The 18,740-nt window shown below is 37.0% G+C and overlaps 2 protein-coding genes, 1 long non-coding RNA gene and 1 pseudogene across 3 annotated transcripts; 3 read left to right on the top strand and 1 right to left on the bottom strand.

Moving 5' to 3' along the window:
* LOC109848241 (G-type lectin S-receptor-like serine/threonine-protein kinase SD1-1) lies at positions 1,287-6,744 on the top strand. The gene is made up of 6 exons (XM_020417657.1): positions 1,287-2,297; positions 3,798-3,955; positions 4,433-4,643; positions 5,883-6,120; positions 6,202-6,352; positions 6,423-6,744. Exons 1-6 carry the CDS (start codon positions 1,397-1,399, stop codon positions 6,729-6,731), a joined length of 1,968 nt encoding a protein of 655 aa, XP_020273246.1. The 5' UTR covers positions 1,287-1,396; the 3' UTR covers positions 6,732-6,744.
* On the top strand, positions 12,365-13,351 carry LOC109848245 (annotated as a pseudogene).
* LOC109847985 lies at positions 13,911-14,669 on the top strand. Its single transcript, XM_020417220.1, has one exon. It carries the CDS (start codon positions 13,911-13,913, stop codon positions 14,667-14,669), a length of 759 nt encoding a protein of 252 aa, XP_020272809.1.
* Positions 14,771-17,388, bottom strand: LOC109848247. Its single transcript, XR_002248748.1, has 4 exons — positions 17,224-17,388; positions 17,057-17,093; positions 16,388-16,448; positions 14,771-14,970 (listed from the first exon to the last, which is right to left on the bottom strand). It is a non-coding gene; the product is annotated as an uncharacterized LOC109848247 (long non-coding RNA).

Here is an 18,740-nt window from a genome sequence, read left to right as displayed (position 1 = left end):
ATTTTAGATCTTGAGTCAAACAAGATCTAATCACACTGGACGCCGTTCGATTCATCTTTTTCCAAACCTTCTCTTCAATCTCATCTGGCTTGCCATCTAACTCCAAGGTGTCCTCCAAATTCTGCGCGTTCAGCGCATCCAAAACCTCGCATCTCCATAATCTAAAATTGTTTGTGCCATTAAATTTCTCCACATCTATCTTCATAGAGTGGATATTCAAACTCTGAATGGTCTTCGTGCCCGAAGCACCACCCTCGACACCCGAAGCACCTTCTTTCCCCGACATCTTACGCACCAACGAACAAAGAATAGATCCAAAACTGAAAGATAGAGTTTTTACCAAAAGATCCCACCTTTATCACCAAACGAAGCCCTAGGCGAGCCTCCAAATTAATCTACTCCTCCAAATAGCCCAAGCGTAGCCCGAGCTCTGATACCACTTGTTGTGCGCAGCGAAAATTTCGACAGAGTTTCTGGTGCACAATAAGAGAGAAAGATCGATAAGAATTCTTGTTTCTCAAAGGGAATAAGAATCTGAAAGCCTAATATCCCATCAAAGTGGGATATTTGCTCTTCCTCTCGTCAGCTCTAGGACTGCGCGTCGAGGGATCCTAAAAACTATTACAATGGCCACAAACTCAAACAACCAATTTTACGTGGTTCGGCAAAAGAGAATACAAATAGTGTTTACAATCTCTCAAATCTAAACCCTCACACAATCTCTCAAACCCCTCGCACAAATATCTCTCTCAAAACAACACAATAGACTGCACAAAACTCTCTTCACGAAGCCATAAGACCTCTTTCTCTTTGCTGCAGCCAACTCTCTTCACGAAGCCATAAGACCTCTTTTTCTTTGCTGCAGCCGCCACACTGTTTTCTTGTACCCTGCCTCTGCTCCTTTGCACAAAGCCGCACAAAAGCCTCCTTGCTACCAAACCCTAGGGGAAAACGTCGGCTTATTTATAAAGCTCAACTTTTCATTTCGGGTGGGCCGTCACGCACGCAAACAACGAAAACGAAACCGTGTTCGGCCACTTTGGTTTCGCACGTGGGTGGTCCCCACTCTTCTCCGTTGTCCAACAGTGACGATCATTATTTTACATATAAATTGAAAATAGAAGGCGGTTTCTTTAAAACCCCTCCATTTTTAAGGTGATATCTAAGAAAAAAGTCCATGCATTTACAATCGAGACAGCTCAAGGCTTGGAACCAACGACTTGACTTGAGATCCGAAAGCACATTTTTACAGGGATATTTTTTCAATCACTTCCCGTTTCAAACTTTACCTCCCCAACAAACACCTCATCATATTTGTTGCTCGTGTCTTTAATATAACTTGCAAATTAAAATTGAGAAGCAAATAAAACGCACAAGAGGAGGAGTTTGCAGGGACATGAAGCCTCTCTTCCTCTTCCTGATCTCCTTTCTCCTCCGACTACTAATCTCATCCCACGCCCAAATCCAGCCTTCTTATGAAGTAAACAATCCACAGTACAACTGCGCCTCAACGATCAATGGCTCCACCACGCAAGGCTACGCCTGCGATGGAGCTCAGCGCGGTTGTGATACCTACCTCACCTTCCGTTCCCAAACTAAATATCAAACACCGTCTCAGATATCCTCCCTCCTCAACGTCAATCCATCCTCAATCCTGAACAACATCCCTGAAAACTCTTCGTTAATCCCTATCGACGAGTTAGTGATCATCCCCACAACTTGCTCTTGTACTGGCAACTACTCCCAACACAACGCTACCTACACTATCCAAACCACCGGTGAGACTTATTTTTCCATCGCGAACGGTACATACCAAGGGCTGTCCACTTGTCAAGCAATCATGGCTCAGAACCCGTACAATCCTCTAGAGTTGGTTCATGGGATGAAGATCAACGTCCCCTTGAGGTGCGCTTGCCCGACTACGGATCAGATAACTGAGTTTGGCGTCAAGTATCTGCTGACTTATTTTGTTACCTGGGGGGATGGTGTCCGCAGCATTGCTCGAAAGTTTAATTCCAGCTACCAGTCTGTTCTGGATGCTAACGGGTTGTCCAGTGGTGATGTTATTTATCCATTTACGACGCTTTTGATACCCATTGACGCTGAGCCTACTAAGGTCCAAGTACAGAGCCTCCAGCCTCCTCCACTTTCACCGGAGCCTCCAGTCTCCAGGGGTTCTCGCAAAAAATGGATATACGTCGGCGTTGCATCTGGAGCTGTTTTCCTAGTCTCTACTAGCATTCTTTCTTTGTACTTCTGTTGTTTTCGCAACGGCGAAAACCCAATATTTAAGCAAGGTAAGGAAGGAGCTTGGCATGCATTTTTCTTTCCTCCGCTAGCTATTTCTTGACTGCATTATACACTTTTTTTTTCCTTTAAATATACGTAAACATGTTCATAGTTAAGAGTATAAAATTCAATGTTCTTAACTTAAACAAGCATAACGCAACCAGTTAATCGGCCGATTAAGCGGAAGCGGATCAAATCCGCGTAGAATTGGCGTTAAGAGCTCAAAAAACCAGTCAACTGCTTAAGTGGGTCATGGTTTGATTAGCCTACCCTGCGTTTTTCTCTTTCTTCTCAATCAATTCATCTCTCCACCAAAACTCCACCTCTTGAATAAATAAATAATAATAATAATAATAATACCTTCCGATCCTCTCCTTGTCGGCCGCAATTGCTGACAGCAGCAATTGTGGACAAACAAAAAGGTGGCGGGCCACAAAAATAAATGAACCAAAAGTGAGCACCAAAAGATTGACACGGTAAAAAAATATTATAAAATTAGGAATAATATTTTTCCAACCGCTACAAATAGACCGAAAACTCTTCAGGAAAAATTCATCCCAGAAACAACTCCACATGTAGAAGAGTGAGAGAGAAAAATAGAGAGAGTTTCTCCTTGTAAAGAGAGATTATAACTCTAAAGTTTTTCCTCATAGTAGATTCTTCTATCATTGCCCGTGGTTTTTACCCTAAATTATCGAATAAATAAATAATAATAATAATACCTTTCGATCCTCTCCTCTGTTGCTCCCTTTGAAAAGGAGTTTGCTGCTAATGTTCATCATGAGGATGATGTGGAAGACTAGATGATTTGTTTTTATTCTATGGACATTTAGTTTTGGTTTAAGTATTTAATTTACCTACTTTCATTTAAGTATCTAGCTATCTTTAAGTGCATTATACACTTTGAAGTTCTGGCTCAGTTGCACAAGATCATTTGACATGGTACGAGAGCAGCCCAGGTTCCATTCCCACCCGCAACACATTTAAAGCAGATTTCAGCGTATAAGAAGAGGCGCCTCAATTTGTGAGGGCGTGTTAGGTTAAAATTATAACTCTAAGTCCTCACCACACGTTTAGGGTTTTGGTGCAGTGGGAACATCAATGTTGAGATCGACACTTTATTAGTATAGGAAGCTACTTTAGTATTTTAAATCCACACGAGTATAAACGAATGGTCAAGGTCAAAAACATGTGCAGCTAGAATAACTTGGAAATTTCAAGTCAAATTTGCTGTCTTTTATACATGATATGAGTACGAAACAACCATTCATGATTGTGGAAACTGGGCAGGAAGCTGCTTGGAGAATCCCTTTTTTTTTTTCTTTTTTCTTGAATCACTAGTTTCAAGAGGATAGAATCCATTGCTAGGTAGTTCCAATATGAAACTATACATGTCCATTCTTTTCCTTACAAAATATTAACCATTGTACATGTCCATTCTTTTCCTTAGTTTTCTATCGTGGTTTTTTATATTCTTTTTTTTTTTACCCCCTCGTCCTCTTGATCAGGTGTCCGGCGCTTCTTCTTCAAAAACCAATCAAACAATGGAGACATGGAAAATGACATAGATCTGCCTTTATTTGATTTTGATACAATAGCAGTCGCAACTGACAATTTTTCGCAAGGAAACAAACTTGGAGAGGGTGGATTCGGTCCTGTTTACAAGGTGGTTTTCTTCCTCAAAGTTATTCGGTAAAATGAAGTAGCAATCGAAAACTTTGATCATCATACAGAGCTAACGTTTTAAAAGGGCTGTAACCTGTGGCGGTAAATAATGTACAATAAAAATTGTCACAAACTTTTAGTTTGCAGGTTAAGAAACACAGAGCAAGGCCAAACTACATAATAAATTCGGGGCAATGACACATCAAGAAGCACAGTGGGTGCATTTTGATGGGCTAAACACACTTGTGGTTATTTTTCAGGAAGGGACACTATATTTCTTGGTCAGTGATGGCATATAATAACTAGATTTGCTGCTTAAATATGTACGACGTTCACTACTTCTGGAAAAAATGGATGATCAAATCTGTCTTTAATAATGACTTCTCTTGTCCAGCTGCACATGAAAGTTGGTCGCAATGAGGGAATGAGGTTTGTAGAAATAGAAACTCGCTCATGATGAATGTTGCATAATTGACAGGGTAAGCTTGGAGAGGATGAAGAGATTGCTGTAAAAAGACTTTCTAGGGCTTCACAACAAGGTGTCGATGAGTTCAAGAATGAGATTGTGCTTATTGCAAAACTTCAGCATAGAAATCTTGTTCGCCTTCTTGGTGGCTGCATTCAAGGAGAGGAGAGGATGTTAATATATGAGTTCATGCCCAACAGTAGCTTGGATACTTTCCTGTTCGGTATATTTGCCTCCTCCTATAATACTCTGATAACATTTTTCTTCATGGAAAACTTGTGATACTATATATCTTAATTCCCTATGTTCATTAATTAATTTACAAGAAAACAACATGCGTGAGTTGACATCATCGAAAAGCATGACAGTGGGGAGCAGAGAGCATTTCTGTGCGAGTTTACTTTTTTTCCTCTCCTGTTTATGGTCTGGATGTTTGTGTTTCGCCTTGCTTAGCTTCGGCTTATTTTGTTCGAGGCTTTGCTATTTTTGGGTTGTTTTGTTAAGCTCTTATTAATGGAACCGTCCGGGGTTATGTCCCGACCATTTTACATCTATTTATATATTATATATATATATTATATTATATATATATATATAATATATAATATATATATATATATAATATATATATATATATATATGAGAAATATGAGTATGTTTGGTACCAAGCACAAATTTTGTGCTTGGTAGTGAGGTGGCACAATCCCCTCCACTCATTCAAATGAGGGACCACATTCAAATGGGTTGAGGAGTGCATTAGGAATATGCAACCATTTGAATGAGTGGATGGGATTATGTAACCTCACTATCAAGCATAACTTTTTGTGCTTGGTACCAAGCATACCCATTTTTCTCTCTTTATATATATACTCACACACACGCTCAAAAACACACGCATATATACATGAGATGTACATCAGATATTGTCACAACTAACTACCTATATTAAACCTCGAGAAAATAGAGTTAATATGTAAAGACAAATGGAATGACCTTAATAACCAAAGTCTGCCAATTTCCTGAAAACATATTGAGAGCAATCATGCTATAGTGATAAAACCTCTCATGGTGAAGAGGTCAAGATAAACTAAGTATTAGCCAAACAGGCCCCAACTATGCCTATAAGCAGTGCCCTTATGTGAGTAAAGGAAGTTCTTGTAACTTTTCATTCATAACTTTGTCTTTATGAGTCTGTGTGTGTGTGTATTAAGGTATGGATTTTCTTTTATCGTCGTTAGTGTGTGCATATGAGCGTGCGCATAGGGGAGGGGATCTGGAAGGGGTGTGCTTGTTTAAAATCAGTATCTTTTTCTCTACTTTTTGATTGATTATTTCCCTACGTAAGAAAAGATCAATTAAAATTAACTTTTTGGCATTAGTTGATCATTCAAAATGGTGAATGTTTTCTTTCTACATGACTATCCGGAAAAATAATACTTCCAAAATTCCATTCTTCTTTCAGGGAAAGTAGAAGGCACTTACTTGGACTGGCAGACTCGATATCAAATTATCATAGGAATTACTCGAGGACTCGTATATCTTCACCATGACTCAAGATTTAGAATTATTCATAGAGATCTCAAAGCTAGCAACATTCTTCTTGATAAGAACATGAATCCCAAAATCTCGGACTTTGGTATGGCCAGAATTTTCATAGGAGATGAGACAGACTTTAATACAAGAAAAGTCGTGGGTACATAGTAAGTATGACTTACAAACAACTAATGAAGTTTAAATTTTTTGTTTATCTGAAGTTTCTAATAACTTTATTGTCAATTTAGTGGTTACATGTCTCCTGAGTATGCACTGGAGGGCATCTTCTCCTTGAAATCTGATGTTTTTAGCTTCGGAGTCCTAATACTAGAGATCATAAGCGGAAAGAGGAACAGAGGAGTTTATGCCTTCTCTTCCCACTTAAACCTTGTCGCCCATGTACGTGCCAACTTGAAAATATTACTTATACCTCAAATCAAAATCATAATAATTTGGGGCTTTTGTGCAGGTGTGGAGTTTATGGAATGAGGACCAAAGCTTGCAACTAGTCGATGAGTTGATCATCCATTCATTTACAATGAACGAAGTCTTAAAATGTATTAAAATAGGTTTATTATGTGTGCAAGAAAATCCAGATGATAGACCACTAATGTGGTCGGTAATCCAAATGCTGGGCAGCGATATAGCATCACTGCCACAACCTAAGCAGCCTGGTTTTGTGTCAAGAATAGGTCCTGTTGAAATCAACCAGTCTGCAAGTAAAAACAAATCATGTACATCGAATAGCATGAGTCTTACTATGTTGGAAGGTCGATGACTTTGAATGATATCATCTAATGACGAAGCATGTACATCATGCAACGGGCTATTCGAAAACTCCATACTACAAGTACAGCTATTCTTTCACTTCAACATAATTTTCGGCATGACAGTAATTGCACTACCACTTTGTGATCAGATAATTTCTGATGGAGTTGTTAATGTTATGCTAGCCATTGTTAAAAATCACTCAGAACAGTACACTTTGTTTCTCGTTTTCCAACTATATTATAGTTATTTTAATATCATTTAATTAGTGAAAGAACGAGAGAGATTGATTTTGGGGACTCCGGTGGAGATCTTCTGTGTTGATGTCTTCAGAGGTGAGGTAATCCTCTCTATTTATAGGCATTCTTTCCCCCTCTCCGTCCCCCTAATAGCTGCCTTATTTTCCTCCGCTATCTGCGTTCTCCTCAGATTTCTCCGTAACGCCTGATCTTCTGCCTTATTTTCCTCCGCTATCTGCGTTCTCCTCAGATTTCTCCGTAACGCCTGATCTTGATTAGAGAATATCCCACAGAATATCCGCTATCTGCGTTCTCCTCAGATTTCTCCGTAACGCCTGATCTTGATTAGAGAATATCCCACAGAATAGGAGATGAATATGAGATATTCCCTAACAACCAGATCACATGATAACGGTTGGGTAACAATTTGGCCCATGAGGCCAAAAACCCACTTACATCTCCCACTTGGCCGAAATGGCCAAATACTTTCTGAGAATACACTCCCACTATCCGTGAGATGTGACTCTAGATGTAATTTCATACTCCCACTATCCATGAGATATATACACTTTTCACTCTACGTGAATAAACCGAGTACAACCATTATCCATGATCGTCTCCTTTCATTTTTCATGAAAGTTTCCTTGACTTAGACATTTCTAAGTCCCATCAAACTAACATGTTTGATGAATGTACCTGCTGGGATACCCTTCGTCAAGGGATCAGCAATCATATCACTAGTAGGAATATAAGTCACACAGACTTCTTCCTTTTCCACAATATCACGAATATAATGATATTGTATCTCAATATGTTTTCCTTTAGAACTGTTTGCACCACTGTTGATCAAGCTGATGGCTGCTTGATTATCACAGTATATCTCAATTGGTCCATCCACCAAATTGAGATCCAAGTCCTTTAGGAACCGTCTTATCCAGACTGCATGAGTAGTGGCCATACTACAGGCTATGGGTACTTCAAAATCCTCTTAACAGCCTCCCAATGTGCTGGACCAGGATTACTTTGATATCTACTAACCATACTTACTTTGATATCTACTAACCAAACTCACCGGATATGCCAAGTCTGGTCTAGTACACAACATAGCATACATCAAGCTTCCAACAGCTTGTGCATACGGGACATCAAGTGGTTTCTGCCCTTCTCCAGGACATTGTTCTTTAGACAACCTTTTTCCCATAACCAAAGGTGTTGGCGCAGGGTTACAATTCTGCATCCCAAACCTTCTAAGTATTGCATGCAAATACTTTTCTTGGTTTAAACTTAACATTCTAGACTTTCTATCCCTAAGGATCTGTATACCAAGAACATAGGATGCATCTCCCATGTCCTTCATCTCAAATTCACTACTAAGTGCTGACTTGATTTTGTTCAGCACTTCTATGTCATTTCCAGCCAGCAAAATATCATCCACATACAAGGATAATATTGTAAAACTACTGCCACTCTTCAAGACATATACACAGTTATCCAATTTATTTACAACAAAACCAAGTTGGATAACAGTATTGTGAAATTTGAGATACCACTGTCTAGATGATTGTTTTAAACCATATAAAGACTTCTTTAATTTATACACTTTGTTTTCTTGTCCTTCAACCTGAAATCCCTCAGGTTGATTCATATATATTACTTCCTTCAACTCTCCGTTGAGGAATGCAGTCTTGACATCCATTTGGAAAAGTTCCAAGTCAAGATGTGCAACAATTGCTAAGATAATTCTTATAGAAGCAAACTTAGCCACCGGAGAGTAAGTCTCCTGATAATCTATACCTGCCTTCTGAGTAAAGCCTTTAGCAACTAAACAGGCTTTAAATGGATCAATAAACCCATCAACCCGATATTTCTTCTTTAACACTCATTTACATCCTATGGACTTCCTATCTTCTGGTAAGTCACATAGCTCCCATACATTGTTTCTCTCTATTGAGTCAAGCTCCCTTTTCATGGCTTCCAGCCATTGTTCCGATTCATGTGTGTTCATAGCATCCACATAATTCAAGGGATCAGCTTGCTCATCTATGTCAATATCTACCGAGAAACATGATGGTTCACATGAATACAGATAATAATCATCCATCCATGCAGGTGTTGTTCTGGGTCTTTTATTACCACTAAGGCTAACAGGTTGGACAGGTTCAGCTGGTTGATTTTCCATAGGCATATTCTCATTTAAGGGCTCATCTTCCATTATTGGATGATTTACTTCATCCACTATGTCCAGGTCATCGTTAGGAACATCATCTAAGTCTAGCAGAGGTGGTACTGCCTCTTGAACTTGTTCCCTTTCCTCTAGATTTTCTAGAAAAGTAGCATCTCTACTTTCAATGACCCCTTTCTCTTCATGGAAGAACCTATATCCATTAGACTTTTCAGAATAGCCTATAAATCTACACTTTAAGGTTTTGAGATCCAGCTTATCTCTAACTTGATATGGAATGAGAACATGTGCAACACAACCCCATTTTCTTAAGTGACTTAATTCAGGTTTGTGTCAATTCCAAATCTCATACGGTGTTGACTCGACTGATTTTGTGGGAATCCTATTCAAAATATAATTCGCAGTCAATACTGCTTCTCCCCAAAAGTCCTTGGAGAGACCAGAATGTGACAGCATACATCTCACTGCATTCATCAATGTTCTATTTTTTCTTTCAGCCACACCATTCTGTTGTGGCGTGTAAGGCATAGTGGTATGTCTCTTAATGCCATAATGAATGCAATAGTTTTCAAATTCTATTGAATTGAATTCTCCACCTCTATCAGTTCTTAACACCTTAATATATCTTCCAAGTTTCCTTTCTACTTCTGTCTTGTATCTTTTAAAACATTCAAATGCTTCTGATTTTCTGTTTAAAAGATACACAAAAGTATACTTGGAATAATCATCTATGAAAGTTATAAAATATTCTTTATTACCACGTGTCTTTACGCTTAACGGACCACAAATGTCAGAATGAACTAACTCTAAAAGTTCACTTGCCCTCTGACCTTCAGAAAATGACTTTCTAGTCATTTTCCCTGTTAAGCAGTGTTCACAGGGTAATGTCCTTACACCTGTCAGATTTGGTAACAAATCCATTTTAATTATCTGATCCATCTTTCTATTACCAGGGTGTCCTAGTCTCATATGCCATAGATCAAAATCAGATAAAAGACACGAGGGATAAAGCAAATCAGAATTCTTATTGCAAATTTCAGGTTTTACAACAGAAAGACAAAATAAATCATGTTCGGGTACAAACTTACCCATAGCAAACACTTTCTTGTCTTTCCCAATAGAGACCCTATTGTTGTAAAACCTAACTTCAAGGCCTTTCTTCAGGAGGGCTGGGACGGAGATCAGATTACGTCTTATGCCAGGTGCATAAAACACTTCCTTGAGAACCATGATGCTGTCCCCAAGATCCAATCTGTACGAACCAATACCTTCAACATCTAGGTAGGTATTATTCCCCATGTAAATCCTTTGATCTCCCTTCTTCAGCTCCTTGAAGTCGCATATCCCTTCCTTCGTCTTTGCAATATGTCGGGTAGCTCCCGAATCAATCCACCAGCCACCAGCGTCAGTAGTTGCAGCATTGCACTCAATGACGCCGATGAACTCCCGCTTACCGGATCCTCCTTATTCCGGGCGTTTGGGACCGCCCTTATTCTTCGCCTGTGGACAGTTGGCTTTGAAATGGCCGAACTTCCTACAGATATAGCATGATCCAGGAGGTCCTTTCTTACCGCGAGCACGTTGCTGGCCAGGTCCTTTGAAGGAAGGTTTGACAGGTCCAAACTGATGAGTTCCTTGTGCCTTGCGATAGTGAGCTGCATTTGCTTCTTCTTGCTGCACAAGGTTCACATCTGAACCTTTTCTCCTAGATAACTACCTAGTTTTATTTTTGGATGAGGGAAGCTCCCACGATCATTCAGACGTATTCGACTATTGCCTAGCTTATGTTGTATGAAATCCATTGCTTTGATTTGATTACTGCTTAGAACTGTATTTATTGTTCAAAATTATTTTTCTTATATATCTGAAAGTGTTACCTAAATTTTTTGGCGCTTTGAAACAGAACTCTGTGTGTGTATAGAGGAAGACTTCTATCAACTTAAGTTGATGTCCACCAAACTTCCTAGCCACTCATTTATTAATATAAAAAACCTTTTCATATCATGCGAGGATCCCTAGGCAATATGAGTGGCTAAAAAGTTTGGTGGATAACTTGTTGCTAAATCACTTAAGTTGACACAAGTTTTGCTCTCTCTCTCTCTCTCTCTCTCACTCTTATATATATATATATATATATATAATATATTATATATATATATATTATATATTATATATATATATTATATATATATATATATTATATATGAGAAAAATGGGTATACTTGGTACCAAGGATCCTTTGGTAGTGGATGTGGACACATCTTGTCCCAATAACAACCCTCTCATCACACTTGAAGATGGAGCCTCACCAACTTCAAGGTGTGATGTATGTGACAAGATGTGTCCACATCACTACAAGGACCTTGGCCCAAGTATACCCATATTCCTCTATATTAATATATATATATAATATATATACTATGAGAGAAAAATGGGTATGCTTTGGTACCACAGCAAAAGTTTTTATGCTTGGTAGTGAGTGGGCATATTCTCCTCCACTCATTGAAATCGGCCGACATTCACATGGGTTGGGGAATTGTTAGGAATTAGAATGAGTGGATGAGATATGATATCTCACTATCAAGCACAAAATTTGTGCTTGGTATCAAGTATACCCATTTCTCTCTCTCTTCTCTCCTCTCCTCCTTCTCTCTCTCTCTCTACTAATATATATATATATATATATATATTAATATATATATATATATATATATGTGTGTGTGTGTGGGGGGGGGCGGGGGGGAATTAGAATCACATATATAATAGGTTTTATGTAAGTTTATGATATCCAGTCTGATCTGAACAATAACTTTTTCGCAGTTAAAAGTACAACTTTGGACGCGTCGAGTTTCCTGAAGATATCTTTTACTTTTACTTTTACAGCATAAAATTTTTACTAAACGTATTTGAAGTTTTGAATAGAATTGCATGAACTGTCCTGAATGTGTAAATTGAGGTATTTAGGCAACACATGAATGGACGTGATACCAATCAAAAAACATAAATCTTTGCTATTTGAAAACTATGGAGAGGTTCTAATGATTGTCCTTTTTGAGGGAGGTTATGTGATTTTAGTAAGAAATTTAAGAGCAATTTTAGATTTCGATTGATTACAGTTTTAAAGATGTTATGTGATTTTTGTTATCTTTATATTATATAATAAGCTTTTGATGCAGATCTTCGTGAAGACTCGATAAGGCTCTTTGAGATTCAAATTAAACCTGTAATTGCCTCATTCACTGAAGTTGTTCTCGCTACTCTGAATTAAGCTTCTCTTGCAAATCTTTGTGTTTTAATTTGCCCAACCATTATGATGATTTACACAGTAGTATTGTCCTCTTTACAAGGGTCTGCTGTAAATTTTTTATTTTTTTTTTACGGATTGAATTCGTTTTTGTATAATTTTGTGATTCTAGATGCAGATCTTCGTGAAGACCCTAACTGGCAAGACCATCACTTTTGAGGCTGAGAGCTCCAACGCCATCGAAAACGGCAAAGCCAAGATTTAGGACAAGGAGGGAATCCCTCCTGACCAACAAAGGCTAATCTTAATTTGCAGGAAAGTAGCTCGAGGATGGTCGCACTCTCGCTAACTACAACATCCAGAAGAAAGGTTCCACCCTCCACCTCGTGCTCAGGCATAGGGGTGATGGTATGACCTTTTCTAATAAGCCATTTGGCCAAAATAAGTCCAACAAAGTTGAGCCATTACGGGGGATCGGGGGCGCTGCGTTTTGTGGGTAAGACAGAGGGGTTTGAAGTACCGTTACTTCTGAAATCGGGGACTGATAATAGTTTTGTTGGTCCTAGGATTGTACAAAGAGCCTCACTACCTATCAACACTGAGAAATGTGCTTCCGCGGAACTACTACCTAATAGTGAAAAGATTCGCGGAGATGAGGTGTGTGAGGCTGTGCCTTTGGAGATACATGGAGTTTCCGCATCAGCGAATTTCGTTACCGATGAGTAAACCTGGAGGTTTTCCTGGGAATGGATTGGATCTATTCGTTCGGAACCATGGTTTTTTTATCCTAAATCCAGAACACTTGAACTCCAGAGGAGTGGCAAGAAAATTAAGTTTGAGGGCAGCATCGGATGAGCAGTTGGTAGAAATTCGGAGGAATTGTGAGGAAGAAACGCTGAAGGCAACATGATGCGGTTCGATAGTTGCTGGTTCTAAACTAATACTGGTTTGATCGTTGTCGTATCCGGTTACAACAATGGCTCCAGTCTATGAACCCTCTTGTGCCATCTTTTTCTCCTGCAATAGGTACTTCAATGGTTTGTCAAAAATCCTCTAATTATCTTTCTTATTTTGAACCGCTACATGTTGTCTAGTTGAGATCCACTTTGGTTTCTTACTTCAGCTCGTGACAGATGATTTCAGCAAATAATCTGACGATGACAATGTGGATTATTTCCCGTTACACTGTAATGTTGTATGCAAACTAGGAAACGATACGTGATATAATTCTCCCCCGAAGGATTTGCTGCAAGAGGACACAAATGATACACCCAACTCTTTCAAGCAACTTAGTAAGGTATATCATCACCGTCACGACCCCAGTTTTCAAGCTAGAATGAATATTAGAGTTGGGCTAAACCTATCAAAATGCCCCTCAAAATCTAGATTCATCGAAAGACCACCAAAACAATCTCACTATTGAATTATAACCAACAAATATTCCTTATAATCCAAAAGTCAATATTAATCCATTTAACTTGAGATAAACATTGGAATTTTGCTGCTGCAACTAAGCTCCTTTGGATGATTCATCTTAAAAAGGATCTACTATGGATAAAGTGGATCCATGGAAATTACCTACAGAGGTTCAATATCTGGTCTGTTCCATCCAAGACAAATGATTCATGGACATGGAGGCAACTCCTTAAAGTAAGGGATATGTTGTTGCACAAGTTTGGTAATGTGGACAATATTGAGGCTGCTATGACTAAATGTTTTGCTGAGGGTAAACTCCACTTATCTGCAGTTTATAAGTCCCTTATCCAGCCTTTGATTACAGTGCCCTGGGCTAAAACTGTATGGGATAGTTTCTTATATCCCAAACACTCTTTCATTTTGTGGCTTGTTTGTCATTCAAGGATTCTCACTAAGGATAGATTGTGCCGAATGGGTATCTTGAGCACCAATCAGTCTCACTGTGTTCTGTGTGATAGGCAGGAGCTGGAGACTAGTAGCCACATTTTCTTTGAATGCCAATTTTCAGCTGAAGTTTGGAATTCAGCGTTGGAATGGCTGAAATATAGATGGAGATCTTGTGTATGGAGCTTGGTTTTGAATTGGTATTCATGTAATTTGAAAGGAAAAGGCCCTATAAAGAAATTGAAGAGGATGTGTTTATCCACTGCAGTCTATATGATCTGGAAGGAGAGAAATCGAAGAATTTTTCAAGGCAAAATGAGTCTCCCTGCTCAGGTTCTAAGAGAGATCAAATTCTCAGTTTTTGCTAAAGTTTACAATGATTCTTCTAATGTACATATGAAAAATATCATTGAGGAACTGTAATTTTTTCTTGATTTCCAGTTTTACTGGCACTTAGTTGTACTCCTCATTCTCAATTGGAAAATGAATAAAATTAAAGTTCATTGACCAAAAAAAACTTGAGATAAACAAATATTCATCAGCTTGAAATAAAAGTCAATCTAAAGGGAAATATTCCATTATTACAAAGCTTCTAATTATCAACTACATATCGAAGACTTTATTCAACATTCACCTAGAAGAAAAAAAGTAGCAATCTGAAAATTTTATTTCTTGCTCCCTTCTAATAATTTAGGAAACATCAACTCCACCTAATCCCAAGTCTCTGAAAAAAATAAATATAACATAATGAGTTCATAACTCAATAGGTGGATAAATTTATACATTAAATACTGGTTTTGCAGAAACTTAAATATTTTGACAAATGATAAGCAAAGTATTAAAATAACAAAAAAAATCATCAATGAACTCTAATACTTGATGCAAATATTTGATAACTTAAAAATTATGCAATGAAAAATAAGTAGTCCACGTCTTAATGTGGTCAACACTTAATACCCCGATCGACACGGTATCCCCACTTTTATTAATGCCATCGTACTAGGATATAAGGACACAAAGATTGGGTTTAGCGCTAAAATAACCTCATAGTGATACGGGTGTATCTTCTTCTCTGCTTCGGGAGCTTAGCGATCCTCATGGAAGCTTGAGGATAGACGATTCTCATGATATCTTGGGAATAGGAGCGTGGATGGAGCCGTAGAAGGCGACGAAAGAAGTCAGAAGGAGCGAAATGCAGAGAACAGGAAAAACTGGCAGAACTCTGGCCGGTCGACCACGGCAACATGCGCGGTCGACCGCCAACCTGCACGGTGCAGGGTTTGAGACTGGACTCTGTCCGGTCGACCGTGCCACATGCCGCGGTCGATTGCGTCGGGTTCCTGGGCATTTTAGGACTCCTGATTGACACAGTTTCCTGATTTGATTGGGCTTGTTTATTTACAAGTTTACCATCCACGTTGTAAACTTTATAAATAAAGATCGTTTAGGGTTTCTAAACAGAGGAGATTGTTAGAGATGTAGATCTAAGGAGATTAGGTCTAAGAGAGATCAGTTTTGATCTAGAGAGAAATTAGAAACCAGATTGTATTGAAAAAGGAGATCAGGGAGATGTTCTTTTGATCTAGAGAGATTGTGAGAGAAAGATTTGTAATCTAATTAATTCTCATAATCTAGAGAAGATATTTTCCTTCGACTAACTTAATTCTTGTGTGTTTTCTTTTGTCTTCTTCACAACTCACTCTTGATAATTCCGCGATCAAGAGTGCTCGTCCGGTGACTCGTATCACATAGGCATATTGAGCCCTGTTTAGATGGCTTACTTATCCCCGACATATACCGGTATACTGACCTGAGATGCATATGCTTTAAGAAAAAATAAAGAAAATTCATATAACCAAATACTTTATAAAGAATTGCTAAAGGCTAACCAGTAGTGAAATTAAGCAATCACAAATGCATCTCAACTTATTACTATATGATAAGACATGGTTGTCAACAAAGAAGTAAGTGTACGCTTATACCAAAATATCTGCATGCATCACAAAATACAATCTAACTAACAATTGATATATCAGTAAATCATACCAAATAATATAATCTATTCGGGACAAATCCACATATACTTGATATAACTTTATATGAAAAATACGTAGCGCAACATGCATAAATTCATCACTTACCTGAAATCCACAAGAAAACCAAATTCCACTTGCCATTCCTCTACGAAAACTCTAGGTACTCCTAAAAAATACATATAATAACCATTAATACAAGAGTCCCACTAGGGGCACAACCTTAACCACACTCCCAACCACACTCTCACACTCTCTAGTGCTAGTGGGTCATGTAAGATATTTTTTTAAAAATATCTTGCATGGCCCACTAGCACTAGAGAGAGTGTGAAGGTGTGGTTGAGAGTGTGGTTGAGAGTGTGCCCCTAGCATTATTTTTAATACAACCGTACCAAATAATAAAACAATAATATAACACATATTAACCTTCATCCTACAAAACCATATTATATACTATGGATTGGGATCCTCTCCTAAGGAATAGTGTTTCCTAAGATCTCCTAATGCATCTCAACCTTTGATTTTGTGTATGAGCACAAAAAACGAGAAGGTCCTATGCAATTAATGGTTGAGATGTATTAGGAGATCTTGGGAAACACTATTCCTTAGGAGATGATCTCAATCCATATACCACATGCCTCAATGATTTCCTCTTACAGAAAAGACAAAAGGTCTGCAATGATACAGAAATACAGGGTTACATGTGAATAGCCATGCATGCTTGCTAATTTATTTTAATAAAAAAAAAGTTATAAAAGAGATAATCAAGGGATGCACCAGGCTGAAGACTTATCCATGGGCATGAGAGCAAAGTCTGACATACAAAGTCAAGGCGTATCATCGATTAGATAACAAAAATAATCTAAATTAACTTAGACATAGGATTTTAGTAAAAAAGCAAGAGATAGAGATATATTAGTAGAAAAGGGGATGTGGGGGTTCACCTTATTCATTGTGTAAGCTTGATTAATCAATCTGTGCTCCTCACCAATAAATATTCAATCTCTTTCCTCTCTCTTTTTTCTCGGTTTCCTACTCTCGCGGATTGTCGTCTTTTCGTTATTTTTCTTTTTTTCTTTTTTGGCTGCCAATTCTCAAAAGGACGTGCAGCTAGGGTTTTCATTCCTTTCTCTTATTCAGTATCCACTTCCAATGAACCCATTAACAAATATCCAATTGCAACAAGCCCTTTAGTAAACATCTTCTATACTACTATAAAAAGATGATTGGGATGTTAAAACATTTGAATTTTTCTTTTTTTGCCCTCTCAAATTTTGCTAAATTCTAACTATGTCATTATCTCTAATTAATCTTTCATTAAATAAATATAACCTCTTATTAATTATGCACTTCCTCACCTTTCTAAATAACTATAATTATCAATAATATTATAACTATTAATTTTTTAAATAAAATAATTTATAAATTAAGTATACACAATTATTAGTGGTAACCAATTAAATTATTATAATTATTATTAATGAATTACAATAAAATAAATAAATAAATATAACTAGAATTATATATTATTAAATATTATTAAGAATTGTACTATAATTCAATAAGCAATAAAATAAATAGAATAAAATTTGAATCGCATAAATAATATAATTATTTTAATTACACTATTTATTTATTATTATATTATTAAATAAAATAAATAAATAATTTAATATTATTTTTAGAGTATTTTCTCAAAGATTATTACCTGATACTGGTGATGATTGAAAACTAAATTTTTTACAAAAAAAAAAGTTAATATTAATAATAATACTATTAATTATTAATGATAGTATAATAAAAATTTATAAAATATTTTAGTACTAAATTTCTTAAGAGCATCATTATAAAAATTAAGTTAGATAAATATTTTATAGTATATAGACAGTATAATTATTTTAATAGTATTATTTGAACTAAAAACTATAATATTAAATATGGTAAATTACAATAAACCCCCATGAACTTTTAGCATTTTGCAGTAAATAGATCCTATAAACTTTCAAAATCACACTAAACCCCTAATAAAGTTTGTAGAAAGGCCTCAATATATTTTAGATAAATTACACCAAACCCCCAATAATTCTCAAAATACCTTTTTATGCCATTTCAGGTTCTAATTTATAAGCGTTATTTGCAAAATTTAGAAAGTTATTGGGGGTACTCTTTGAAATAGAAAAGTCATTAGGGATTTAGTATACTTTTAAAAGTTTATATGGGCTAAAAGTTCATAAGGCTTTAGTGTAATTTACCTTATTAAATAATTATAATGAGAGTAACTATTACAATATGTTGCAGGTATCAAGCATAACTATCTAAGGAGTATCAGGAAAAAGCTAGCAAGATTAATGTAACTTAGTTAATTTAGAGTTAAGTAATTTAGAGTTAAGTTAATAACTTTTAAGTTGGAGAACATATTTAAGAGAACTTATAGAATCGACAGTTTTATTTAAGAACAATT

Source organism: Asparagus officinalis, chromosome 7, assembly GCF_001876935.1.
Source record: "Asparagus officinalis chromosome 7, Aspof.V1, whole genome shotgun sequence".
In the NCBI taxonomy this organism is placed as follows: Eukaryota; Viridiplantae; Streptophyta; class Magnoliopsida; order Asparagales; family Asparagaceae; genus Asparagus; species Asparagus officinalis.
Note: the sequence above shows the minus strand (reverse complement) of the source record. Positions and strands in the feature narration are given on the sequence as shown.

Bases quoted from the DNA above. Each gene is read 5' to 3' on its own strand.
- LOC109848241 (XM_020417657.1), top strand. From the start codon at position 1,397: ATGAAGCCTCTCTTCCTCTTCCTGATCTCCTTTCTCCTCCGACTACTA. The intron at 4,644-5,882 runs GTATATTTGCCT...TTCTTCTTTCAG, and splicing joins CTTGGATACTTTCCTGTTCG to GGAAAGTAGAAGGCACTTAC. The intron at 6,353-6,422 runs GTACGTGCCAAC...GCTTTTGTGCAG, and splicing joins ACTTAAACCTTGTCGCCCAT to GTGTGGAGTTTATGGAATGA.
- LOC109847985 (XM_020417220.1), top strand. From the start codon at position 13,911: ATGATTCATCTTAAAAAGGATCTACTATGGATAAAGTGGATCCATGGA.